Source organism: Haplochromis burtoni, unplaced genomic scaffold, assembly GCF_018398535.1.
Source record: "Haplochromis burtoni strain Fernald_Lab_line unplaced genomic scaffold, NCSU_Asbu1 Contig_62, whole genome shotgun sequence".
Taxonomy (NCBI): Eukaryota; Metazoa; Chordata; class Actinopteri; order Cichliformes; family Cichlidae; genus Haplochromis; species Haplochromis burtoni.
Genome location: NW_024582423.1, coordinates 1,733,907 through 1,758,734, shown reverse-complemented (window position 1 = coordinate 1,758,734; position 24,828 = coordinate 1,733,907). Strand labels below are relative to the sequence as shown.

At 43.7% G+C, this 24,828-nt stretch overlaps 1 protein-coding gene across 4 annotated transcripts in view; it reads left to right on the top strand.

The window, feature by feature from the left end:
- LOC102289064 (tetratricopeptide repeat protein 28) overlaps positions 1-24,828 on the top strand; it is a 196,185-nt gene that overhangs the window by 146,544 nt on the left and 24,813 nt on the right. For all 4 annotated transcript variants that reach the window (XM_014333713.2, XM_014333712.2, XM_005922728.3 and 1 more), the window contains 7 exons: positions 8,488-9,284; positions 9,424-9,968; positions 11,227-11,750; positions 17,255-17,364; positions 20,468-20,597; positions 20,730-20,948; positions 22,617-22,776. In XM_014333713.2, coding sequence (XP_014189199.1) covers positions 8,488-9,284; positions 9,424-9,968; positions 11,227-11,750; positions 17,255-17,364; positions 20,468-20,597; positions 20,730-20,948; positions 22,617-22,776 — 2,485 coding nt within the window. The remainder of the gene's footprint in view (positions 1-8,487; positions 9,285-9,423; positions 9,969-11,226; positions 11,751-17,254; positions 17,365-20,467; positions 20,598-20,729; positions 20,949-22,616; positions 22,777-24,828) is intronic.

The following is a 24,828-nucleotide window of genomic DNA, read 5'->3' as shown; positions in this document are numbered from 1 at the left end:
TTATGAGTTTGAGAGCCTCGTCTTAGGGTTTTGGCTATGTTGCAGGCTGCATTCCTTTGTCTTCTTTAAATGCACTGCTTATTTATTATTGTTTTACTGAATATTTACGACTCATAAAGCCAAGCAGTATATTATACACTGAAAATATGCTGTGGTGTTACTTTATCATTACTATTTTGTGTAACGTTGCTTGCAGAAATATATATTTAATTCATAAATGAATGTCTCAAGTGGACAGTGCACAGCAGATAATGTGATATAAGGCAAGTGAAGTGCAAGGAGTCTACACTGAGAGCAAGGAGGATGGTGCATGTTAAAATCAGCTGTCATTTCTACTTGGAGACTGTCAGAAAGTAAATAGACCCCCATGCAAGTATGTAATTCTTAATGGGAAATTCCCTGACATAAATTTGCTCTGCTCTCACCTTCAGAATGGTTCAGACTTAATCACATCTTCCATTGAAATGTGAATGTGAGATAGATATAGAAGTTAGGTGGGAGAAGTGTAATATTTGATTGAGCCGGGTCTTAAAAATGTAATTACAATCCAGTGTTTCACATTTAAATCCTGCTAAAATTATTAGAAAGTAACCTTGCGGAGTGTGCTGATATAATGATGAAGGGAAGCTTGGGGATAAAGGTGCCCTTTTGGATTTTCAACACCCGATGAGCAGTCTATGATAGGGGCAATTCTTCTGTATTTAGTCCAGCAATTACAACCTGTGCCGGATGACTTATGATAGCCATCAAGACCGTAGTAAACCCGACTCTAATGGACAACTAAGAGGCATAATAGTTCCTTCCAGATAAATTATTCCTGAACCTAATGCGCAAAATTGTGCAAGCAGAGTGCAGGGTTAATCAGCCAAACATAAATTGAAGCTGTCCTTTGACCAGCCTAATGGCTGCACGTTCTGTCTTGCTCTTAGCTCCAACACACACCTGACTTTAAAAAAAAAAAAAAAAGCAAGCTGGTAACCGGTTCCCATAAATTAGGGGTGCCTGTGAGGACGTTTTATGATGCTACATGTGAGCTTTATTACGAGTGGGCACTGCATGTTAGGCAGCAGATTTATTCCTGTCTGTAGTGTGATTGCTGTTATGATGGCAAGAGTAGTTTTATTCATTATTAACATTACAGTTCTTCCAGTCCATGACAGAGTAATGATAGTGTAGCTGATGTGGTATCAAAGACCGCCAGCTGGTGACGGAGCAAAAGCTAAGTGAGTGCGTGGTAACTATGAAGCCTGTTGCTTTGTGGACAGGTGCCTGGACATGCCTGGACCGGCATGTGGATACATTAGCACTCGACACCCAGGAGAGCTTGTTGCCCATCTCCGTGGTGCCTGATCGGTTAGCACTTGTTGTCTGTTTTCTCTCTCTCTCTTCACTTTTTGATGCCTCCCTCTCTCGGTCTCCCCATCTCTCCGCTCACCCCTACTGATTGTAATCTGCAGCTGTCAAGCTCCCAGTAATTGAAACTGACTTGATGAATCGCTTAATTACCTTTAATAGCTGATTCAAGAGGAGCTGAATAATGAAGATAACAGAGAATGAAGTGGAGGTTGTGAAGCATCAGTCCGTAATTGCCCCATTGTTGTTGTTTTTGTTTGCGCCACTGCGCCGTGCATTGTTTTTCCCCGTCATCGGTGCCCGCGAGCCTGCTTATGTAGCACAAGAAGATATGGACTAAAACTAACAGGATGTTGTCTCAGACTTCAAAAAAAGAAAAAAGAAAAAAGAAATACTGCCTTTACGCTGTGCACAAAGAGGGAGTGGATGATCGAGTGAAGATTAACGAGCAGTGATAAAAGCGGAAAAAACATCGCGAGAGGGATGGGCAGAAGTTGCAGGAAGAGGAACGCGCAAACTTTTATTATGCCCTCTCAGCTCGTCGTTAATGTTGCGTGTAGTGTGGGTGGAGCGGCAGCAGTTGACATGGCTCTGAGGTACAGTTGTATAGAGATTGCCGTGCTTTAATATCTAACCGCGATGCCCGGCGGTACCAGCAGCCCTGGCTCAGCACACTCTGACCTATAAAGGATATGAAAATGTTGCATTCCTGCCCCATTTATTATTCATTAATTGGCCAACTTACCCCCTAGTCAGCAATATTTAATATCTCAGAGAGGAATGAGGCGGAGGGGGACCCCATGTACTTCACATTTGTGGTATTCATGAAACAGAATGTAAATTGTATTATTCCCCCCGCCCACCCACCCACTCCTGTGCATTTCACTTCAAAGAGACTTCAAATAAGTTTGTTTGGAAGTGTTTGTGCTTTCTTAGCTCGGCCTTTTGCTGCTTGCTTTTCTTTAGTCACCCTGCTCCTTTGACCATTATGACGCAAAGGAGTCACTGGAAACGTTGGCTCCTTCAAGCTGGAAAGGCTGGACGTGAAACTCCTAATTAAGCATTTTTTCCCCCCTTCTTTCCTTTTATTGTGCATCCTCAGGGAGAGCTTTCTGCTGATGTTCGCAAAAACAGAAAGAGGAAAACAACAGAGAGAGGAGTTCGCAAAACAACACGGAATCAGACAGTGTGTACTGCTGTGCTCTGTATTTAGATCTTGTCACTTGCTTCTGAAAAACAAAACATAACTTGTATAACGAAAGAGTTTCTGAAGTTGCTGTAATAAAGACTGTCTGCACTTTTAGTGCTTTTTAGCTTTTTCCCTTTTGCAAGTCATTTGAGAATGGATTGCATGTGTCAGTAGCACCGGCAGCGGACTTGGTATTTTAAGCACTCGTAGTTGTTGGTTGAAATAAATTGATGCTGACCCTGAGATTAGGAGCTCATCGGCACCCAATTATGGAAGGAGTTAAATTGATGTAACCTTTTGAGTAAGTGCCATAAACAGGAAGAATAAACAACTAATTAGCAGATTTTATTTAAAAAGAGAAGAGAAAAAGATGTTGCTCGTTGTGAAATGATTTTACCGAATGCTCTCTCATCTTCCTCGTCAGCATCATAATATTGTGGTTGTGTGGACATGAATCCAGTACTTTTCGAGTGCTGCCCATAACTGGAGCAAAGCACAGACAGGGACCAGACTTGCCTGGAGCACCGATACATGCGGATTATTCACTTTTGTACCTAAGCCTTTGGAAAAAGTGGTAACTGTGGATATATTAGAAGTCTGACCAGGAAGCGGCGGGAGCAAGAGAGGACTGAATTTACAGAGGAATTTAGTGAGCCTAATTGGCCAAACAGGATGAATGAATGCACATTGCAAGAATAGGGCTGTGAAGGAGCCAAGCAAATGTTTAAAAGTGAATTTATCTAAGTCCTGTGACACTTTTAAACTCTCCACTAATGGCCAGGTAAATGCCTTAAGTAAATGTTAGCAGGCCTGCAAGTAAGTGAGGAGAAAAAGGAGTAAAAGGAACAGTGGTTGGAGAAGAGGTCAAGTGGTGATGGGCCTATTATGATGTCAGGCTTACGTTACTCTCTTGGAGAGGTTTTTGAAAGAGAGTGTCTTTCTAGCCTGGCCCCACTTTTCTGTTTTGTTCCAAAAAGCAGCAGATGCTCTCTGTCTCCCCTTAGCATGGCCCCATTAATCTCATGACCAAATACCGAGCCAGAAACCGGACGAAAGGCCTCGTGAAACACTTTCATGATCCTTGTTCTTACACTGAAGTATAGCTCACCATGCAGAATTAGTACTTGACTCACCGTGGAGCCAATAAATGAAACAAAAGAGCTGTAGCATTGCTCTGCCTCGAACAACTGTGCCCTTTTTTTGCAGCACATGTGCAAATTCAGCATGAAATGTGACCTATTCCTAAACAGATGGGAGATTTTGCAGTGCAACCGAAAAAGACCAGATGATTGAGACTGAACATTGCTGGTTAAGAGGCAGGATGAGTCAGGTGTCAGTCGTGTATAGTACAGAGAGTACAGAGTACTTGGTTTAGTGAGCTGAAATAGGGGTTGGGGTCAATTGGAGCACAAAGGAGTGCAGCTCAGCCACAGGCAAGAGGGCGAGCACAGCGCTCTGTCTGCATGTTGTTGTTGGCAGGCCACCCGCCCTCTAAGCACGCAGCCATCTATCCACATCATGTCCTTCCTGGGCCTCTGTCAGTCAGACTGTAGGAGATGTCTGTGTCTGCGGGTGAGGATTAAATACCTTAAGTCCAACCCCCCCCCCCCAAGCTCCACCCCTTCCAGCAGATCCCAGGAGGATCTGATGTCTGCTTCAGCTCACTGCTTCCCCCAACAGATCATTACAATGCTATTGTGTATTGTGCAACTCTTTTAAAATGCTTCATATAATGTAGCATTTCATCCTTCATCCACCCTTTAATTTCCATACACTTGATATGTGGGCTGCCTGCACCGTTGCTATTATCATACAGTCATCTGTATCATCTTTGGAAGTTTCACATCCTCTGTATGAGTGTCATACTCAGACGGCGGCTATAAATAATGCTGTTTCAGTGCAATATTTCTTTTAACTTCATAAGAGATCCCTAAAGTTGAAAAATGTGTTAGCAGAGAGACTCTCATTAGCCATCTATAATTACACTGTATCCTGTGTGGGGAAGAACTGACTTATCATTTAAAGAATGGCTTAAAATATGAATGAAATTAGAACTAGGGCCTCTTTACGAAAAGAATGATTACTGATGTTTTATCCCCTTTTGCCTTCTTAAATGGCTGGTTGTTTTTGGAAATTCTATACTAACAACATCAAGTAGTTTAAAATAGTAGTGCATCTTTTATTTGCTTGTTTTTTTATACTGCATTTACAGTATGCACAAGGCTCTGTACTGTGCTAATTTCCCACAAAACAATGCAGTAGTAATACAGATACCAAGCAGGCAGCCAGATGGCAATCAAGGCTGCTCAGCTTAGAAACTAAAGTCAATAACTCTTGAGTACATGAGTGCAGATAAAGTTAAAGACATAGCACACATCCAGCTGACAAGGACGGCTGTCAGAAAGTAGCAGTGTTGTGCACTTAGCACGTCCAAAAGTATATTGGCCTTGTTGACTGTGGTGCCACATCAGTGCTAAAGAATAGTGTGATGAAGAGCAAGAAGAAAGTAAAGTTGAATTTGTTTAATTATTATTGTTATTCTTATTTAAATGATTAATTAATTCATGGTATTGAATAGGTATCTGTATTGGTCCATAGGATAGTGGTTAACACATTCACCTAATATGCAAAAGATCCCCGATTCAAGACTGGGGTGAGATGCAAATCCCAGGAGTTGCGGGTCAGGAAGGGTATCTGGTTGAAAAATATGCACCTCTGTCTGCTATGGTGACCCCTGGTGAATAAGGGAACAGCCAAACTAAGCTTTTATTGGTCCAGAATTTCACAATTGGTTCCCTAGAAACTAAAATATATTCAGCTTTTTATTCAGCTATTTATGGCAGCTGTGGTACTGTAGAATGTGTTGTAAATACTGTCCAAACTCATTATCGTATCTCTCAAATAGTTCTTGGTTGAAGCGGAAACCAAAGACCGAAATATTAAAGAGAGACACTATTCTACGATTGTGTCCTGGTTTTCTCCATCATGTAACCTAAAATATTGACCTCATTCTGAAATAAAAATATAGAACCCCAGTTATTTTTGTTTTTTGGACACAGACTGGTCACCTCTTTTCCTGGTATCAGCCCAGTGGCAGCAGCAGCATTGTTTATAAAATCCTCTTAGCTGACTGCAGGCAGCAGCGCTCCGGACCTTCCTAGCTCCTCGAAGAATGACACAGTGACTTACTCAGAACATGACACCATCCCTCAAAGTCATCACTGCAGCATATCCCTCTATGTACAGCCAGCTGTGTAATGAAAAGTGACAACACATTGTCATGCTTTTAATGTCTTTGGTCATGGGGGGATGGATAGGGCTCTGTATAAAAGTATTTGGATTGCATAGTGTCTGCTTTATCCTGGGTTTTTTTCCACTGTATTTTTTTTCTAAAGCTGTGTAAAAGAACAATAATTGAACCATATTTTTAATACATTTTACTAAAGTGCATTTAGTGTGCTTCACAGACTTGCAGTAAAATCAGACGTTAAATTGAGGGGTAAGAATGATGTTTTGATTTGGACAGTATGCAACGATGGCCTCATCCGCTAAACCTCGTTGTACTAAGTCCCAAATTTTGTGTTGCAGCAGTATTTACCATCATATCTGGTATGGTTTTATTTACTGCTATGCTGGATACTATTCCCAGAGGGCCTCATAATCCTCTTACCATATGGGGGGGCACAGAATATATTTTCTTGCTTCAAGTGTGGCTCCAGGCATAGCCTGAGGCTTATGGCAATTTTGGCTGCATCTTCCAAGTCCAGCCATAAACCTAGCCATACTCCCCCAGCCTCTGTCCAGTCTCCTGCCTCCTTTACCCCTGCATCCGTCAGCGAGCCCTGGATCCATTTTTAGCCTGCAGCATGAAACATGTTTGCTGGTAATACATCAGTAGGCATTATATCCTCAATAAGATCAGCCTCCACTGGGGAAAGCATAACCTTGGGAGTGACTTTGTGGTTACAACTATCCGTACTCTTCCAACTAGCCTGCTGTGAATCTTAACATGCTTTCACTCTAAGAAAAGACTCTAAGGAATGGGAGCACTTGGAAGTTTGTCAAACTTAAAAGCCCCATATTTATTCTTATTCGTGCAGTATATAGTCAACAGCAACATGCATTTGACTCATTATGAAAGTCATCATTTGGATTCTGAATCCTTCCTTTCCCATTTGGCAACGCTGTTTCTGTTTGGGTTCTGCTGTGTGGCATGCCTAGCATACCAATTCCTCAGGGCCGTGACCTGATGATTAGAAGGTCAGTTCAGGTTGTATCACTTACACCCGAGAACACAAGCAGGCAAAGAACGACATATCAGGTTTGATTTGTCGCTGGGTGTGTGCCGCATGCTGAATCACGGTCTGAATTAAGCAGGCAGGGGATCTTTAATTATGTTTTCCCCAAATAAATCTAAATTATTTGCAGGAAAGGCTGGTGGATTTATTTTCTGTCTAATTTTAAAACATCCAATTCAGGCAGGTTTAGTATTTTAATTTGTCTCCTATTTTACACTTAATTGAGACTGAAATATCGGTGTGTATTGGACCATGTAAATGTCTTGCAACATTATCTGAAGTATGCATGCACTGTGGGTATGCGTATGTATACATAGACAAAACTTGCGATGTGTCAAACCGGTGTGCAGTCCAATGACTCACACTGCAACGACACCAAAGCTTTTTTCCGTTGGCATCGGCCAGATGTGCTGCTTTTTGACTCAGCCAACATCAGAATGCGTTTCCACATCTACTGTGTAACTTCTGCAGTCGTTTGAGCCTTCTGTTTAGTTTCAATCCCACTGTTTACGTAGCCTATGTTCGGGCTCATAATGTGGCAGGTTTCGGATGAAATGAATGGGAAAACACACATGGTGGTAACTAATCCCAGCGGCACCATCACACACTCACCACAAGCCACAGAGCCCCTCTCCATCCCCAGTTCCCACCCACTCTGGCTCCAGAACTGTTTCCATCCCTTGTGTCCCATCAGCGGCTGAACCCCCATCCTACTGGCCCATTAGTCTCTGTGCTGATGCAGCAGAGCCGTGATGGTCAGGCGGTATGGTACATGAAAGACTGAATTATTTGCCTTGCAGCTGTTTTCTTCGTCTCCATCCGCTAGCCCGCAGCCACCCTGTCTACAATTTCAGTTTACTTTAATTCTATCATTGCCATTATTATCATTGAAGGCTAGGTGACAAAGCAAACGAGGAACCATACAGATTAGCAGTGAGTCTTAAAAGCTCAAAGGAAAGGAGGAGAAGAATGGTCGATTTGCCACTACGGCTCTTTACTCTCTGCTGTGTATTTGTCATTTTGTATGAGTACAAAGGTGTGGGTGTGCATTTGTTTGGATGTGTGTGTGCCTGTGTCTGTGTGTGTGCGTGTGTGTGTCTGTGTGCCAGATAGCTGCCTGGCTGTGGGGTAAAGCTATTATTTTCCAGAGGATGGTATTTTATCTGTGATAATATGCTCAATAGATTGGGTTCTCCATTATTTATTGTTTCTCCACACTTATCAAATTTTTTTTCTAAAGTTGTTTGCTGAGCTTTCCATCTGCTATTCACACTCCCCCGCACTTTTACTTCCCCTGTCTTTCTTTCTCGTTCACTCGTAGCTATTTTCAACCCTGTGGAAAAGTTGTTGATTTTGGTAAAATCCCTGTAAGACACGATCATCAAAGACAGCTTAAACATTCAAAAGATTCTATTTTAGTGTTATAATAACTCTTGTTTGATTGCACTACATTTTAATGACCATAATTCTGTGGGAGAGTGTGTTGTGTAAGCAGAGAACAGATGGCTCGGAGAGCCTATTTTAACAACCAAATGACTTGTTTTGTACACGAAGAGCTGACGAGGCACTCGAATTTTACTCAATTACAATTTTCCCCTAAATGGGTCTTTAACTTCATCCTTTTGCTTTCTCCCCCTCTCTCCACAGGCATCATCCACCAGATGAAGGGAGACTATGAGACCGCACTGAAACTCCACAAAACACACCTGGCCATTGCTCAGGAGCTAAATGACTATGCTGCTCAGGGCCGGGCTTATGGCAACATGGGTAATGCCTACAACGCCCTGGGAGCCTTTGACCAGGCTGTTCGCTACCACCGTCAGGAGCTGCAGATCTCCATGGAGGTCAACGACCGAGCCTCACAGGCCTCCACCCATGGCAACCTGGCTGTGGCTTACCAAGCTCTGGGTGCTCACGACCGTGCTCTGCAGCATTATCAGAACCATCTCAACATAGCTCGTGAGCTCAGAGATGTCCAGAGTGAGGCACGGGCTCTGGGAAACCTCGGCAACTTCCATTGCTCTCGAGGAGAGTTTCCTCAGGCTGTACCATACTATGAGCAGTACCTCCGGTTGTCTCCTGACCTCCAAGATATGGAGAGCGAAGGGAAAGTTTGTCACAATCTGGGTTATGCCCACTACTGCTTGGGCAACTACCAGGATGCTGTCAAATACTATGAGCAGGACCTAGCTCTGGCCAAGGATCTACATGACAAACTGAGCCAGGCCAAGGCATACTGTAACCTTGGTTTGGCTTTCAAGGCTCTAGGAGACTTCACTAAGGCAGAGGAGTGTCAGAAGTACCTGCTGTCTCTGGCCCAGTCCCTGAACAATGCACAGGCTCGCTTCAGAGCTCTGGGGAACCTGGGGGACATATTTGTTTGTAAAAAGGATGTGGCCGGGGCCATTCAGTTTTATGAGCAGCAACTGGCATTAGCTCACCAGGTGTGGCCCCACATAACACATATTGTTCTAGAACAATTCTTCTTATTAAAATGAAAATGTTTATTTTGTTTATTTATTCATTTATAATTATTCTGTTATGTCCTTTATGCCAATATAGTGAAATTCTTTCTTGTTTCAGGTTAAGGAGCGTAGGATGGAGGCCTGTGCGTATGCTGCCCTCGGGGCCACCTATAGACTTGTACAGAAATATGACAAAGCCTTGGGCTACCATACCCAGGAGCTGGAAGTGTACCAAGAGCTCGGTGATGTGTCAGGAGAGTGCAAAGCCCATGGTCATCTGGCTGCTGTCTACATGGCCCTCGGGAAGTACGCGATGGCTTTCAAGAGCTACGAAGAGCAGTTAGAACTCGGTCGGAGGCTGAAGGATCCTGTTGTGGAGGCTCAGGTGTATGGAAACATGGGCATCACGAAAATGAATGTAGGGGTGATGGAGGAGGCTATTGGCTACCTTGAACAACAGCTGGCCACTTTACAGCAGCTGAGTGGAAACGAAGCAGTAATGGACCGGGGCAGGGCCTATGGTAATCTGGGAGACTGTTACGAGGCTCTTGGAGACTTCGAGGAAGCCATCAAATACTATGACCAGTATCTGTCAGTGGCTCAGAGCCTCAACCGCATGCAGGACCAGGAGAAAGCCTATAGAGGCTTAGGCAATGGACACAGGTGAATCTAGGGATTTGTTTCAAATGTACTTTTTTGATATTATCAGAAACACTGTTTTTCAGCATTAATATCCTCTTGCTGTTACGGCAACAGATACTTGTATCGGCTCAGTTTTAAGTACTAATGACAGTACTTTGCATATAATTTGTCTCCTTGCTCTCACAATTATGGACCACCATAGTTTAGAGACGCCTCGCTGTAGTGAACAGCACTTGGATGTGGCGCTAGCCGTCTCAGTAGCAGCAGCCTAGCGGCCCTGGCCTTATCTGTATGCAAAGTGGCTTTGGCACACAGATGTCTGAAACGGAGGGATGCACAGTTATTTCAAGACAACCTCTTACATCTTGTGTCTCTTCGCCGTTCTATTTCTCCTCATGCCTCAAAGAGCTGATAGCAACCTGGGAGACTACACTGCAAAATAAAACACGAGAAGGCTCGCCGAAATCCTCATTTCAGAGATGATTTTCTTCTTATTGTGCGTCATCAGCATGGCACGGCAGCAATCACACACAGCAGTATTAGCCATGCATGAGTTCAGAAGGGAATAATAGACATCACACATAAACCCTTCTCATCTTCCAGCGGCTCTTAGTCAGGCAAATACATTATCACACAAGATTAATTAAGCCAAAGGCTTTTATTCTTTTAATGCACCATTTGAACCAGCAGCCAGCAATTGTTGCTGTTCCTGAGAATGTGATAAAAGTCTGTTTGAAGGCTGCGGAGGCGAATAAAATGTTCACATGGGATGATTTCCACTCTGTCAATACGTACTCGAGAGGATGGGAGCAGGTGGCCTATCTTACACGGTTAACCGTGTTCTCCTGCAAAATAGTCTGCACTTGAAATATCATATCATGCCTCAAATATTCCTCATATAGGAATACTTTCACACGCTCTTTAGTCTGTCAACATCAGCAGCTTTCAGCACCGAAATGAAAGGCAAAAATCGATATTTCATTGACTCCAATACTGAAATTATCTGGCACTTTGCAAATGAAAGTCTTCCTGCAACGTGTGCTGCACGATGCGTTCTAATAGTTCTCTGGTAAGAGAATGATATGAGATAAAACAAAGTGCTATAAATAGATTTTTGATTTTGAGTGTTGTGAACTTGAAAGGCATTTTGGGATTGTTTCAGCTTTAACTGAATCTGTCAGTGACATATTCTTCCAAATTTTCTTGCTAGGTTACATCACGTATCTCACTTCTAATCTGCTTCACACTAACAATCGCTGTTTTTTGTCTTGATCTGCAGGGCTATGGGAAATTTACAACAGGCACTTGTGTGTTTTGAGAAACGGCTAGTGGTGGCTCATGAGTTGGGCGAGTGTGGAGGCAAGGCTCAGGCCTACGGTGAACTGGGCGCGCTCCACAGCCAGCTGGGCAATTACGAGCAGGCCATCTCCTGTCTGGAGCGTCAGCTGGCCATCGCCCGTGACACCCAGGACAGACTACTGGAGGGTGATGCCAGTTGTGGTTTGGGGACTGTATATCAAGCCATGGGAGAGTACGAAACGGCCCTGCGGTGCCACCAAAGTGACCTGGAGATCGCAGAGGAAGCGGGCAGCACCACACGCCAGGCCCGCGCCTATGGCAACCTGGGCCTTACCTATGAGTCGCTAGGAAACTACGAGCGGGCGGTCGTGTTCCAAGAACAGCACCTAAGTGTGGCTGCTCAGACTAATGACTTGGCTGCCAAGACACTGGCCTATGGCAGCTTGGGGAGAACACACCACGCACTGCAAAACTACTCACAAGCTGTCATGTACCTGCAGGAAGGTGAGTGAGTCAGGGGGGAACAGGAGAGAGGATTGCCTTTGTTGCCTGAGCTGATAGGCTTAGAGTTTGTGAATTCATGAATAGGAAATGCAGAGCCTATTTGTTGCTAAGCCTTTGCCACATTTTTATTAGGCTGTGTGCATGTATATGTGTGTGAGTGTGTGTGTGTGCTTATGTGTTATAAGTGCACTAGGGAATTTTGTGTGTGTATTATGCGTCTGTGTTGTCTTCTGAGCTGTATATGTATACCAGCATTTGTGTGTATGTCTATGCAAACCTATCAGAATGCATGCCAAGGCATTTTTCCCGTGCACCCCTAGCTGTTTTTCACACCTCTGTATCTACCTTCTCAGAGGGTTCTTTGCAGCAAGCTGCAAAAGAATCTTTTCACACCGTAGCTGTCATACTCCTGCCTCTTAACGCTTCATTGTGCTCCGCAGATTATGGCGTAATAAAAAACTGCAGCTTGGCCTCTCAGAAATTCATTATGTCAGTGGCACCGCTCAAAGTGTTCGCTCCTGAGGATGTGATAAGTTGCATCTTTCATGGATGTGAAAGCGCCAGACTTGCCCGTGCCCACTGACAGGCACCACCCACCGTGTCACAACCCAGACCCTGTTTGAATCAATGAAGCTGGAGTTTGTGTAAGAGGACATTTGTATATTCCGCTCTGGAGTGAGCGGAATGCAGGGGAGCAAGAATAAATCTCCTCTATCTCTCCTTTGCCGGCTGTATTCGAGTTCACTTTTCCTGCGGTGACCCATACACCCTCTGCAGGCCTGCTCGTTGAGCTTTAATGGAAACAAAGGCGACAGGCCATTCTGTCTCCACACCGTCCTCTTACTGTCCCCCGCACTGTCCTTGTATTGCTCCTTGGTCTGGCTGTGAAAAAGAACAGTGCTGCCTTGACAGCCAATTATTTCTGGCCAACCTGCCCAGACCAAAAAGTTGGCATGGTTTTTTTCCCCATTTAGTTTTTCTGTTTTTTCTGCTTCCACTTCTAGTTTTTTTATCTTCATGCTGCACTGCTTATGTTTTGTTTCTGTTTCCAAAAAAGATTAATTAGTAAGAGGGAAAAGGAAAAGCAGCTCCAAACTAGCAGATATCGTCGACAGCATGTGACCTCCAAACCACTGCTCGTGTATCTGTATGTGTCTGCGTGTCAGATGATTATACTTTGTTGTGCAGTACATTATGCAAAGATAAGGCTGCCCGATAACAAGCTTTGGGGTTTTTTTTCTTCGTCTTGCACTGTAATATTACAGAGCATTGTGCACGACTTTCTAAATGTTAAACAAAGAATCATTACACACCGAGATGCACTTTCCAACGATTGATGCAATCAATAGTGTCATTAAATCAATGCAGTCATTGTAGCGACTAATGGAGATATTCCATGCCTGACTTATAGAATCGCTTATTAAGCAAACTAAAGGGATAACAATATTAACCTTCAAGGGCAGTTATTTGTTGGAAATGTACTGGAAGCCTCTTGTGTTTACATCATTTAATTTGCAAGTGTATTTATATGTATTCTGCACAAAACAGTTTATAAGCTACACTCTAATTAATAATATTTGTGGCGAATGTTGGACGCAAAACATTTATAGGAAGACAAAATTACATGAAAAACTCATCTTTGATCAAGATGGGGTCTTGATCAAAGGTCAGATACGCAACTAAACATCAGATAAGCATTTTCGTTTTGGCCTTCACCGTGGAAAACGAGTTTTGTGACATGTGAATTTTTTCTAGGACAGGACCAACTTAGAAATTCCCTTAAAGTGTGTTCATGCTGTTAGGCTGTTGAGGGCTTGTCAAGAAGCATTTAAAACTAAATAGAGCTGGATGATATGGATCTCTGCACAACTCTCGACCAGTTATCATCATGTGTGGACCCTCTCATACTTTTGGTGCTAATATTTTATGCTATTAATATTAAATGTTGGTTGCAGTTAGTTGTGCTGAGTGCTGAGCTGGTGGCTTAAGGAGCTATTTTAGTTTTAATCTCCATATTATTCTACTTTGGCTTAAAATCTTTCACATTAACTACAAATATCTGTGTAAACATCACAATAAAGCCCAGCTTTGTTTTCTAGAAATCATAAATTATGATAAATTACACAAAGACTCTTTTCATCATTAGCATTTCTTATGCATCTTTGTTACACGTTATATGAGAAAATGTTGGTTGTTTATAAACACCTAACTACAGAATAATATATAAATGTAAAAATCTAATATATAATTACGGGTTTTCTTTGCAAGCTGCATAGAAACCTGTTTAGTTTTAAAGACAAAGAAAACCTAACCTGTTAACCTTGGGTTTGATGTTTATATAAAACACTTTCATTTTGTTATGGCAGGTGATATTCACCAAAACATGTACACTGTTATATTTATATTTTGATGAGCAGAGTACATGTACTGATTTCTTTTGGTCAGTAATTTAAGATCCCATTTGTAATACACTTTGTGTCTTGGCTGTTGATCTAAATTTCCTCGTAGTCTTATTATTTAATCTCAAACTGGTATCTTCATAGTAATTGCTTTATATTTTTTATATATAAATGCCTATATATTTACACTGATGAGGCGTAACATTATGAGCACCTGCCTAATATTGTGTTGGCCCCCCTTTTGCTGCCCAGACAGCCCTGACCTATCAAGGCATTGACTCCTGTAGACCTCTATGCCTCAGATGTAACAAACTACGATGTTCTGTGTATTCTGACACCTTTCTATCAGAACCAGCATTAAATTTTTTAGCATTTGAACTACAATATCTCATCTGTTGGATCCCATCACACGGGGCAGCATTGGGTCCTGATCTTTATAACTGAGCCTTGGTCGCCGTGACCCCGTCGCTGGTTCACTGCTGTTCCTTCCTTCGCCCAGTTTTGATAGATGCTGACCAATGCATGCTGGGAACACCCCATAAGAGCTGCAGTTTTGGAGATGTTGTGATCCTTACTTAATTCTTACTTGCTTCCTTAAATATCCCACCCACTAACAGGCGATGGTCGCTGCATGTGGGATGATGTTGGTGCAACATTTCACTCAGATTGGCCCACCCCTTAATGAGGAGATATGGTGCAAACAGACATATATGGCAATAGTCTGATTAATTATTTATTTCTACGGAATACATACAGAGTGTATGTGCTGTCAGTATTGTAACTATTGTCTTTCTTCTCCCCAAAATGTGCTTGTGTGATTTATGCCCCGTCCTAGCAGCATATCGGTGCGTTGGATATAACTTCAGCGATCCCTCCCTGCTAATCTTTGCAGCATCTCTTTGGCGATTTCTGTTCCTGATATTCACAAATAACTCCATGGCACTGGCCAGCTGCGCTGAGATGAGAGAGAAGTGAGGCTCTGGACCCTCTCTTTCTACTTCTCCTTTTTCGTCCAGTACTAAACTACTCTTTGCAGTTTTTATTTGTACAATATAGTGCAACACTATCAGAGCAGTGTCCCTGGGGGAGATTGCCTGAAAAAGTGTGCTTAATCTCAAATTTTTTAATAATATCACACATACTGTCCACCGTTCCACATGCGGCCATGATCAAAGGGCCTTTTTTTGTGTGTGTGTCACATGCATGCGTGTCGGGATGTTTATTTGCAGCACAGTGCACTTGCGGCTATGCAGTGCGTGAGATGTGAATGTGGAGTCTGCATGTAAAGCTTGTTTGAAGGCAGAGGTGCGTGGGCCTCAGGGGCTGCAGAGGATCTCTCACCCAGCTGTCAAGCAGCCTTTAAAGTGTTCTCTAGTTGCTCTTCAGGGTGCAGCCAGCCACGGCCACATCCTCATGTCAGCCGCTGCTACGTGCCTGTGCCTGCGGGGTGCACCAAAGGCACGCACGGTGACAGTGACAGACACTGAATGATACAGAGCGGGAGAACAGAGGGAATGAGAGAGTTAGGGAGGGAAGGAGGAGCAGAGAGGAAGAAAGAGGATGGCAGCGGAGTGGAGGGAAAAGACAGAGATCGGCATGAGTCATAATTCACATGTATTATTTCACTGTCAGCTAGAGAATAAAGAAAACATAGGTTGGTTGACATTCAGGTTTGATCATAAAAAAAAAAGTATCACAGAGCAGCTCAGAGAAAGAAAGGTATGTGTGTGCGTGCACATTTGTGCGTGTGTGAGTGGGGGGGACATGAAAGACTCAGAGCTGGAGTTGAGATGAGTGAGGGGTGAGGCTGTCAGAGAATGAAAAGGATAATTTAGATCTGTTTCCTCTCTCTTACTTCAGCGCCTAATGAGCCCTAAGCAGTGCCGAGTCCCTGCAAGCACTGCCACCACAGTGAAGATGAAACAGGTAGAGAGTTTGGAGGGGGGGCGCTCCGAGACAGAGGCACAGAGATGAGAAAATGAATAGGAGGTAGAGGGAGAGAGTAGCACAGCAGATGCATTGGGGGGAGAGGGCAGGCAGTCAGACAGAGGGAGGGTGTGTAGAAAGATAAGGATACAGAGAGAGAGGGGAGACTGTTGCAGGCTTCAAAGGCTGCCGGCTAGCGTGGCCATGGAGGAGCCATGAAGTCTATGGTTCTGTGGTGTGCTGGTCTTGCGGAATAGGCTGGCTTTTTCAGGTCACGCTCTCTGTTCTTGGCTTATCTGGTTCAGCCACAGACCGTTTTCCAGGAATGAAGAAAAAAAGCAGACAAGGGTGGCTTGGCCCATTTTCTCCTCCCCCCTGACCAAAAGCACGTCTAGACCCCTGTATCACACGAGCGGGGTGGAGAGAGTAGACTTGCAAATACGGAGCTCGTGTAAAGTGAGACTGTGCATGTGCGGTGGCCTGTTGCAAACAGCAGAATGCTTGCTGTGTATTTTGTACCTTGTGGATGATGTGTGACCCAGCGACTGTGTGTGTGGTTTTTTTTTTTCATTATTGTCCTCTGAGGAGTGGCATTTTCATCTCAGTAATTGGGCTGAACCAAGTGCTCGGCAGGCAGGCTGAGGACACATGCTAAGATGTGACGAGTGCCTGAGAAATTGGAAGTGAAAAACAAACCAGATGATCTGACACGGGCACATTTAGCGAACGAGCACACGTGCACGTGCACATTCATACCTCTGCTGGCTCCCGAACAACTCTGAAGGTCTCTCAAACAAATATCACAAAGTAAACTCTGTGTGTTTGCACGTTGTCTGTTATTAGCTCATCAGTGTGTTTGCAAATATTTGGAGATGTCCTAGTGATGCGGCGTGTTTGTGTTTGCTCAGCCAGTCAATCCTGAGCATTGATTACTATGCAGACCCATTAGTGCTCTAAGAATCTCCCGCTATGGCCAAAACATGTGTGTGTGTTTTAGCCCCGGTGCGAGCAGCATCTTACAACTGAGGCCAAATATCCAAACCTGTTCGCTGTCAGAACATCAGTACCACGCTATGCTTACATCTGTTCCTCTGAAAGATACCTAAGAGTCTGTCTGCTCTGAATAATTTTTACCCTCCTCTCCCTCTCATCTGCTCCCTTCTCCTTGCCTTCTGACAGGCCTGCGGCTTGCGGAGCAGCTTGCTCGACGTGAGGACGAGGCGAAGATCCGCCATCGTCTTGGGCTTTCTCTGTGGGCCAGTGGGAATCTGGAGGAGGCCCAACATCAGGTAAAGCATCTCCTGCTCGCTCCTCTTCTGGTTATGGATCACCTTGACTCAGACCTCTCATTTCCTTCTCTCCTCACCTCACCTCCTCTCTCCTCTCCCTTCCATCTGGGCTCCTTCGACCTCTGGTAGTTAAGGCTGACCGCCAGTAAGCCCACATCTGTCGGCTTTGAGGTTGGCAAGGATTAGAAATGAGAGGTGGAAGTACTTGTCTTAAACACATGGGGAAATATACGTTTTCAGCAATGCCTTCGAGGTAAAAAAAAAAAAAAAAAAAAGAGCCATGAGGAGAGAGAGAACAACAGGAGGAAAGAAAAGAAGGCGAGGTGGCTGTAGAGTTAGAGCATTGGTGCTGGCAGTATGCTATGGAGTCTGTTGAGCTGGTAAATGCTGTCATCTCAGCAGACAGGCGACAGATGAGTGAATATTTTTTTGTATCTGCGTGCATGGTCTCAGGATCCCCCAAGCCTCTGCATCACACACACATTCACTCCTCTTCAGCCCACTGCCCACCTAGCAAGCATGGAATATCCCCTTAACATCTCTCTTTGCAGTCTGTCCACACACCACAGCTCACTAGTTGATATATACATATATAAAAAAGTATATATATATATACATATATATATACTTTTCTTCCCCCTTTCTTTGGCTTGTGTATCCACATGCAAGTTTGTGAACAGTCAGTCAGCAGCGGTGGCTGTCACGTGCGTCTGTGGGGATGTTTTTTAGCTGCTTTCATTTTTAAAATCTAGTCCAAGACTCTTTTTTTTCTTTCCCTTTTTTTTTTTTTTTTTGTTATGACACACGCGCACAACTTGCATTTATTCGACCCAGATAGCTTTTGTTTTTCCGTCGGCCCTGCATCATACTTTTTCAAAAAAGTATTTTTGTCTGTTTGCAATTATCTGTAACAAGAGCTGAGAATGAAAGACTGAACCAAGGTGATGGCTAGAGCAGGGGCTGAGTGCTTGTGACTCATATTGAGGAATTTGTGTTCAATTAAAGCAAAATATTATTCTAACAAGCCAATGCAACATATTTTCCACTGCATGTTTGCTTTCCAGCTTAATGCTTCACCTTCAAGACCCTAATAGTCCATGCTAACATTGTGTTGTCCTTGTTGCAATTAACTGCAATCCAGTCGTTTGCATACATACAGTACACCACAGCTATGTTGAATGTTTTTCTGCCTGTCAGCTTGTAGCTCCTGCAGTGACTTGGTGGTTGGAAAGGACGCTGTTGTCCTCAGAGTATAGATGAAATGGTTATTCATGAGCTGGCCTGTCGCTACAGCTGACCTTGGTAAACACTCTGACCCACTTTATACTGCTATTTTAAAGGCTTGTATTTAAATTTATAAAGCGTTCATAGGTGTAGATTAAGAGTACTTGACCTCATGTTCCTCATTTCTCTCTATCTGCGCACCGAATTGTATTTTAGCACCCTAGCTGTGATCCCGGTGCTCGTACTGGCACACAGATTGACGTGTCCTGATTCTAATCAGGTATTTGAACAGTGCTTGCTCTCGCTAAGAAGCATTCATATCTCGGCAAACGTGAATCGATACATTTGTGCCTGCTTAAAAAAAATAATAAAAAAATCCGCGGTCTACAGTCGATTAAGCCTTTACCTCTGATATCATCTTCCGCAGGGGGATGAGAGCTCCCCGGGGATTTTATTTTAGAAAAATCATTCGAGGTATGTGTGCATTCAAGTCTGCTCACGTTTACTGATACAGTGTGACACTGACATTCACTTAACATGTCAGATAAAAGCCATGTTAGTGTGTCAGTAAAACAAGTGAGCGCTATCTGAATAGGTAGCGGCCTGAGAATGCCGCAGATTTTACTGCACCTGTGTCGCGGCAAAAAAGACACTACAGATGCAGTGCCCCCCCCTTCATCTGTGCCAGTAGGGGTGAAGACAGAGGAAAGGCGCTCTGAGAAATTAGTTACACTCTTAAAGGGATATCTGCAGGCCTAACAGATGAAACTAGCACTGCAGCAATCAGCCCACAGCCCTATCAGCAAAATCAGCCTGAGACTAGCAGCTCCTTCTACTAGGACTAATGCAGCAGAACTCACAGATTCTCTACTCTCCCCCCTACACTCCCTCTGACACACTTTCCTCTTTGACCTTGGGATATGCCTGACGAGCTAGATTCTATGCCTATGTACTCACCAGGAATCCACACACACTTTCTCCCTTTCCTTCCTCTTGTCAAAGCCACAGGGTTGATAAAATCCATTTAATCCATACCAACAACCCTTTTTCCACTGCAGAGCTCTTTGTCTTGCGTGTACTATGGTCGAGCAGCAAGAGTGTTTTACCCTCTCTGCTGGCCCCAGACTCCTGGAGAGTCACTCTATAGCAGTCCCAGTTATTCTACAGGGCTGCTATATAGGTGCAGAAATAGGAAATCAATAAAAGGCTCCCATGAATCAGCACTCTTGGCCGGTTCTGCTTGGCCAGTGTGCAACAGTCCTTGCCGCCCCACCTTTTCATTGTCTCGCCTTCTTCTTTCAATCCGGTGTCTGGCCCTGAATTGAAAGATCCAACAACACAGACGGGCCTATTGAATTCACAAAGCATTTCTTTTCCTGAACCGTGTTTGTCTAAGATGCTCAGGGTAATGGTTTAGCTGCTCGCAGCCCTTTCTGGGCAAATGAGAGCTGAGGAGAGGTTTACCTGTGTTTAATGGTTATTCATCAAGCTACATTACAGTACTTTATTCTGCTGTGAGAGAGAAAAGAAGAAAGGAGGCTGATCAGTGATAACCTGTGAGGTGGAATGCTACCATCTAGTGGCCATGTTCATTTTCTATCCTCTAAGGCCTAATCATGCCCAATTTAGTAAGATGCAGACGTATTTAACCAACATGTCTTTCTCATAGAATCCCAACTGCCTTCCTTTTTTTAAACACAGTTTATTCATTTAAACTTAATTTCCAGAAAAGGTATTTTGATGCAACGCCTTGCTGTTTCGGGGTCATCGTTGACTGTGCCGATGACTATTTCTTGTTATGTTTTTGTACACTATTCTTGTCTGGTAAATGAGCAATCCAGGAATGTCTGAGTGCATTTTTGCCGTTATTTATCCTCAGCTTTACCGAGCATCAGCGCTGTTTGAGACCATCCGCCACGAAGCCCAACACAGCACAGATTACAAGCTTTCTCTGTTTGACCTGCAAACCTCCTGCTACCAGGCTCTCCAAAGGGTCCTTGTCAGCCTCGGTACGTCAACACACTTTACTCACACTCTCAGTACTGCACGCTGTTATGACTTGTTTTTGCTTTTGCCTCTGTGTGCACCTGAACGATTTTAGACTTCATCCGCTAATCAAAGCTGACCTCTGAACTCCGCAGGCCATCACGACGAGGCCCTGGCAGTGGCAGAGAGGGGTCGTACAAGAGCCTTTGCTGATCTCTTGGTGGAGAGGCAGACGGGCCAGCAGGAGTCGGATCCATACACGCCGGTAACAGTGGAGCACATCTTGGATACCGTGAACAGCCAGAGGGCTTTGGTGCTTTATTTTTCTATGGCTGCTGGTTACCTGTACAGCTGGCTGCTGGCTCCAGGAGCAGGTAGGTTTGGACTCTAGCTGAAAACTTTTTAATGAGTTGCTGAAATCCCATCATGTCTGTCTGACTACTGCTCTCCTGAATCTCTTTGTTTTACTTTGTTCTTTTATTCAAAACATTTAAGTGTGTGTACTTCCAATGCAACATTTTGGTTTTTTTTTACTTTAATAACCTGAAATGTGGCAAAAGCACAGAAAATGACTATTAAAAAATGGCTTAGAAATTTTGAAGTGGCACGATTTGTACAAAGGCGATCAATAATATGAAATTATTCTGTCTGTACAGAAGCTACTTGGTTTAAAGCAAAAGCAGCCCCACGCTCACGCTTGCTTGTTCAAATTAAAGCAGATAAAAGGCCCAGAGGCTAGAGGCTTGTTTTGCACTGCAGGGGTAGGAAGGCCAGCTTTAACACTGAGCGACAGTGCCACCTGCCACTCCACTGCTAGGATTTGCCCCCCTGCCTCGCTTTTCACCCCCAGAAGGCATCTGCCTGTGAACTATGCTAATTGATTGTGTCACTGATAACGACACAGCCAAAACACCAGTGGCGTCATCTTCACACGTGTCAACAGCAAAACACTTTGCTGTTACAACAAGTCTTCTCTGCTTTTGTGTTTGATGTTTGCTTTTGTTTTCATCTGTTTTCTTGATATCGCTTTGTCCTGGCACTTCTTTATACACTCCTAAATCTTTCTCTCTTTTGTTTACACTCTGAGTAGCGCTGATGCTAGCGCAGCCCCTTTTGTTTGCCTTGTAAAATTCCAGTTGTACAAAGAAAAAAAGGGGCGAATAAGCTACGGTGCATGTCGCCCGACTGCTGTGGCTGCCCTACTGCTGGCTTTGCTTTGACTCTCGTGTGAAGAAAGGAAATGAGAGCCGTGACCCATGTTCCAAGGCACAAGAGCCTGAACATTTGATCAAATCCAGCTCCCAGGCAACCAGATGAACTTGACCTCCAAGCACTAGTCATAAGGAGGGGAGGAACACTACAGGGACCGGAGTACATCTTCAAAGCATCGAATATTGCCCCAGGCTAAGAGGGAGCCACTTGCTCACTAATCGCCTGTCTGTCACTTCCTGGCATTCCCTGGCATCCAGCTGGTACACAAACATGTCCAGCTCTAAAGAGTCTGCAGTCAATGAATGGGGCTCCTAATGTCATGCTGTAATTACTCCACTAGTGTACATTCTGGCCCGAATGAGCATGCACGTGCATATTCACCAGAATCGCTTTACCCGTCTATTTAAACACATTTAATACAAAATGGTGAAACACACTGACACACCCACAAACCAGACACACACAAACAGCCGTATTCGCCCGATGTGCTCTTCCCCACCTGCTTGAAACTTAGCCGAGCTCTCGCGGCAGGCACCAGATGGCACGGGCAGCCTACTCTTATCTTTTATTGAACAATATTTGTTTTATTCATTTTGCTCCGCAGATGCACTGCTGCACGTGCCCTCACCCACAGCTCTCAGTTGAAATAATCCAATATTGCCACCGTCGAGAGCGAGTAATAGGAACATATTAAAAAAAAAAAAAAAAAGGAAAGAGAGAGGGTGGAAAATAGCCGCTTTCATTTGTTTTGTCATTACACTTCATAACCACCTGAAAGCAGCCAGTCATATTTACACTCCCCTCCTTTCTCTCTCTCACTCTCTCCACAGGCATCCTGAAGTTTCATGAGGTGTACCTGGGCGAGGGCGTAGCCGAAGGGGGGTCGGAATTCCAAGAGGGAGGTGTCGGCGGAGTGGTCAGTGGCTCCTCGTTGGAGCAGCACATCGCCAGTGCCCGTGAGGCTCTGGGGGTAGAGTCTTATTACAGCAGGTGAGGTGTAACAATGAAATGAAAACTCTATTTAGTTAGCTCATAATCTGTGTCACTTCCTTTTCCCTCTTTAATAACTCACTTTGTTGATTATGGCTTAGCGTACACTCGTCGCACATGTATTTGTTTTAGTTTCCCTTAAACAGAGCCACATTTTAGGTAGATCAAGTAAATGAATTGCACAAAGCTGATTTACCAAGTCGACATACTGCAAATTGTGCAAATTGTGTTGCATGTCATGCTGGAAAAAAAAGCATGTCTTATTTTGCACCCGATGTTGTTGAGATAGTTGCCGCTAGCAGTCTTCATTTATTTGTAATGAGAGGGGGAGAAGTTATCAGAACAAGTGTATAATTGGCACGGGTGGATGGCTCAAAGCTGTGAGTCCAGTGCCAAAACTTTGGCTCTGTCCCGTAGCTCTACATTCAGTCCTCGTCCTGCATGTTGTCCTCAATAATACTGGTATTAAACTAAACTGAGCTTAATGTAGAGTGTTAGATGGAGACGGACAATTCAGGTACTAGATTCATGCAAGGGTGTGTCTTCTTTTATGAACAGCCACGGTAATTTCTGCACTGAGCTGATGGGGTTTGCAGTGTTTCAGGCTTTTAATCGCTGTGTGCTTTCACAGCTTTTACATGCCTTATTGAAATGTCTGTGAAAACAAAGCTATTAACGGAACTGTGTTGACATATTAGATTAATGTATGAATGTTACTATATTTAATAATGACTTTATTAAATACCTAAAGCCTGACAGCCTGCAGAAAAAAAGTCAAGAGCAATGTGTGCATTTACACACACGGCGCAGTATTATTAACGTTATTAACACACAGACGGCTCGGGAACTGGTGCTAAATAATTTCTTCTGCTCTTTTACGCGTGGGACAGGTGAGTTGTTAAACACATATTTCAGATTTATACGGTGGATGAGTTTGTAATAAATCCTCCACTTCAGTCCTCAGGACCACACGCAGCCGCCAGCAATGTCTGTCACAAGAGTTCAGCCTTATATCAAAACATTTTCATTCTTCTTCCGCCTCTCAGTTATCTGAATTGCCACGCTGTTTTCAGAGAGAAACACGCATAAAACCTGCTTTTTATGTTATTATTGTTAGTTTTTGTTAGTACGTTACTTCACCCACCCTCAGCTGGTGTGTTCGTTTTCTTAAGCTTGGTCGTTACTGAAATGAACTGGTGCGATCTTTGTTTTTAAATCAGCACACTGTTAGAAGATCACCTGCAAATCTCTCTCCGCAGCTCTTGTGAGGCCTGTTCAACACCATCAATTCATCCTGTGCATTTCTGGCTACTTTTAGTTTTTTAATCTATCAGTAACAGAGTCCAGTCATCACGTCAGTTATAAGGAATAATACTCACAGGCTCAATATAAGCAATCTCAAATGTCAGCAAATTCCTAGAGGGACGTGACGGGAATGTGCAAAGAAGCTTCCCTCTAGTTTTCCATCAAGTCAGTTATGATAGTTTCAGCAAACTCCCTCCAGGAATTTGCTGACATTTGTGACTCCTTATATTGATGCTATTAATATAATTTTCTACACTAAAGCGATAAAGTAAGATTGCTGAAACTATTGTAATTGATCTGAGGGAATGTTCCAAAAAGTGGTAAAACTACAGGGACAAACATCTTTGCACCCAAAAAATACTCTCCACAACAGAGTGCAGGGATACACAAGAAAATCCCAGCATTTTACCACATATAAAACACTGGGTCATGACCACATGGCAATTAACATGTAATGCACCAGAACAAGCATGAGTAGGTTATAAAGATTCCCCTCAGCAGTCTAAATCAGGCCTTAGCAGAAGAAGGGTTGTTTTATTGTGAGTGTGTGTGTAAAAGAGTGTGATGCTTCCTGTGATGACAGACATCCACTACCTCCTTAAAGGGCTTTGCTCTCCCCCCCCAGTGGGAATCAATGAGATGGAATAATGGCTCTTGATATAGCTCGAGGTGTTGAATCCACCTAACACACAGCCTGATAGGTTTGTAGCTTGAACCCATCCGCTGGAACGTTGAAGACAATATAAT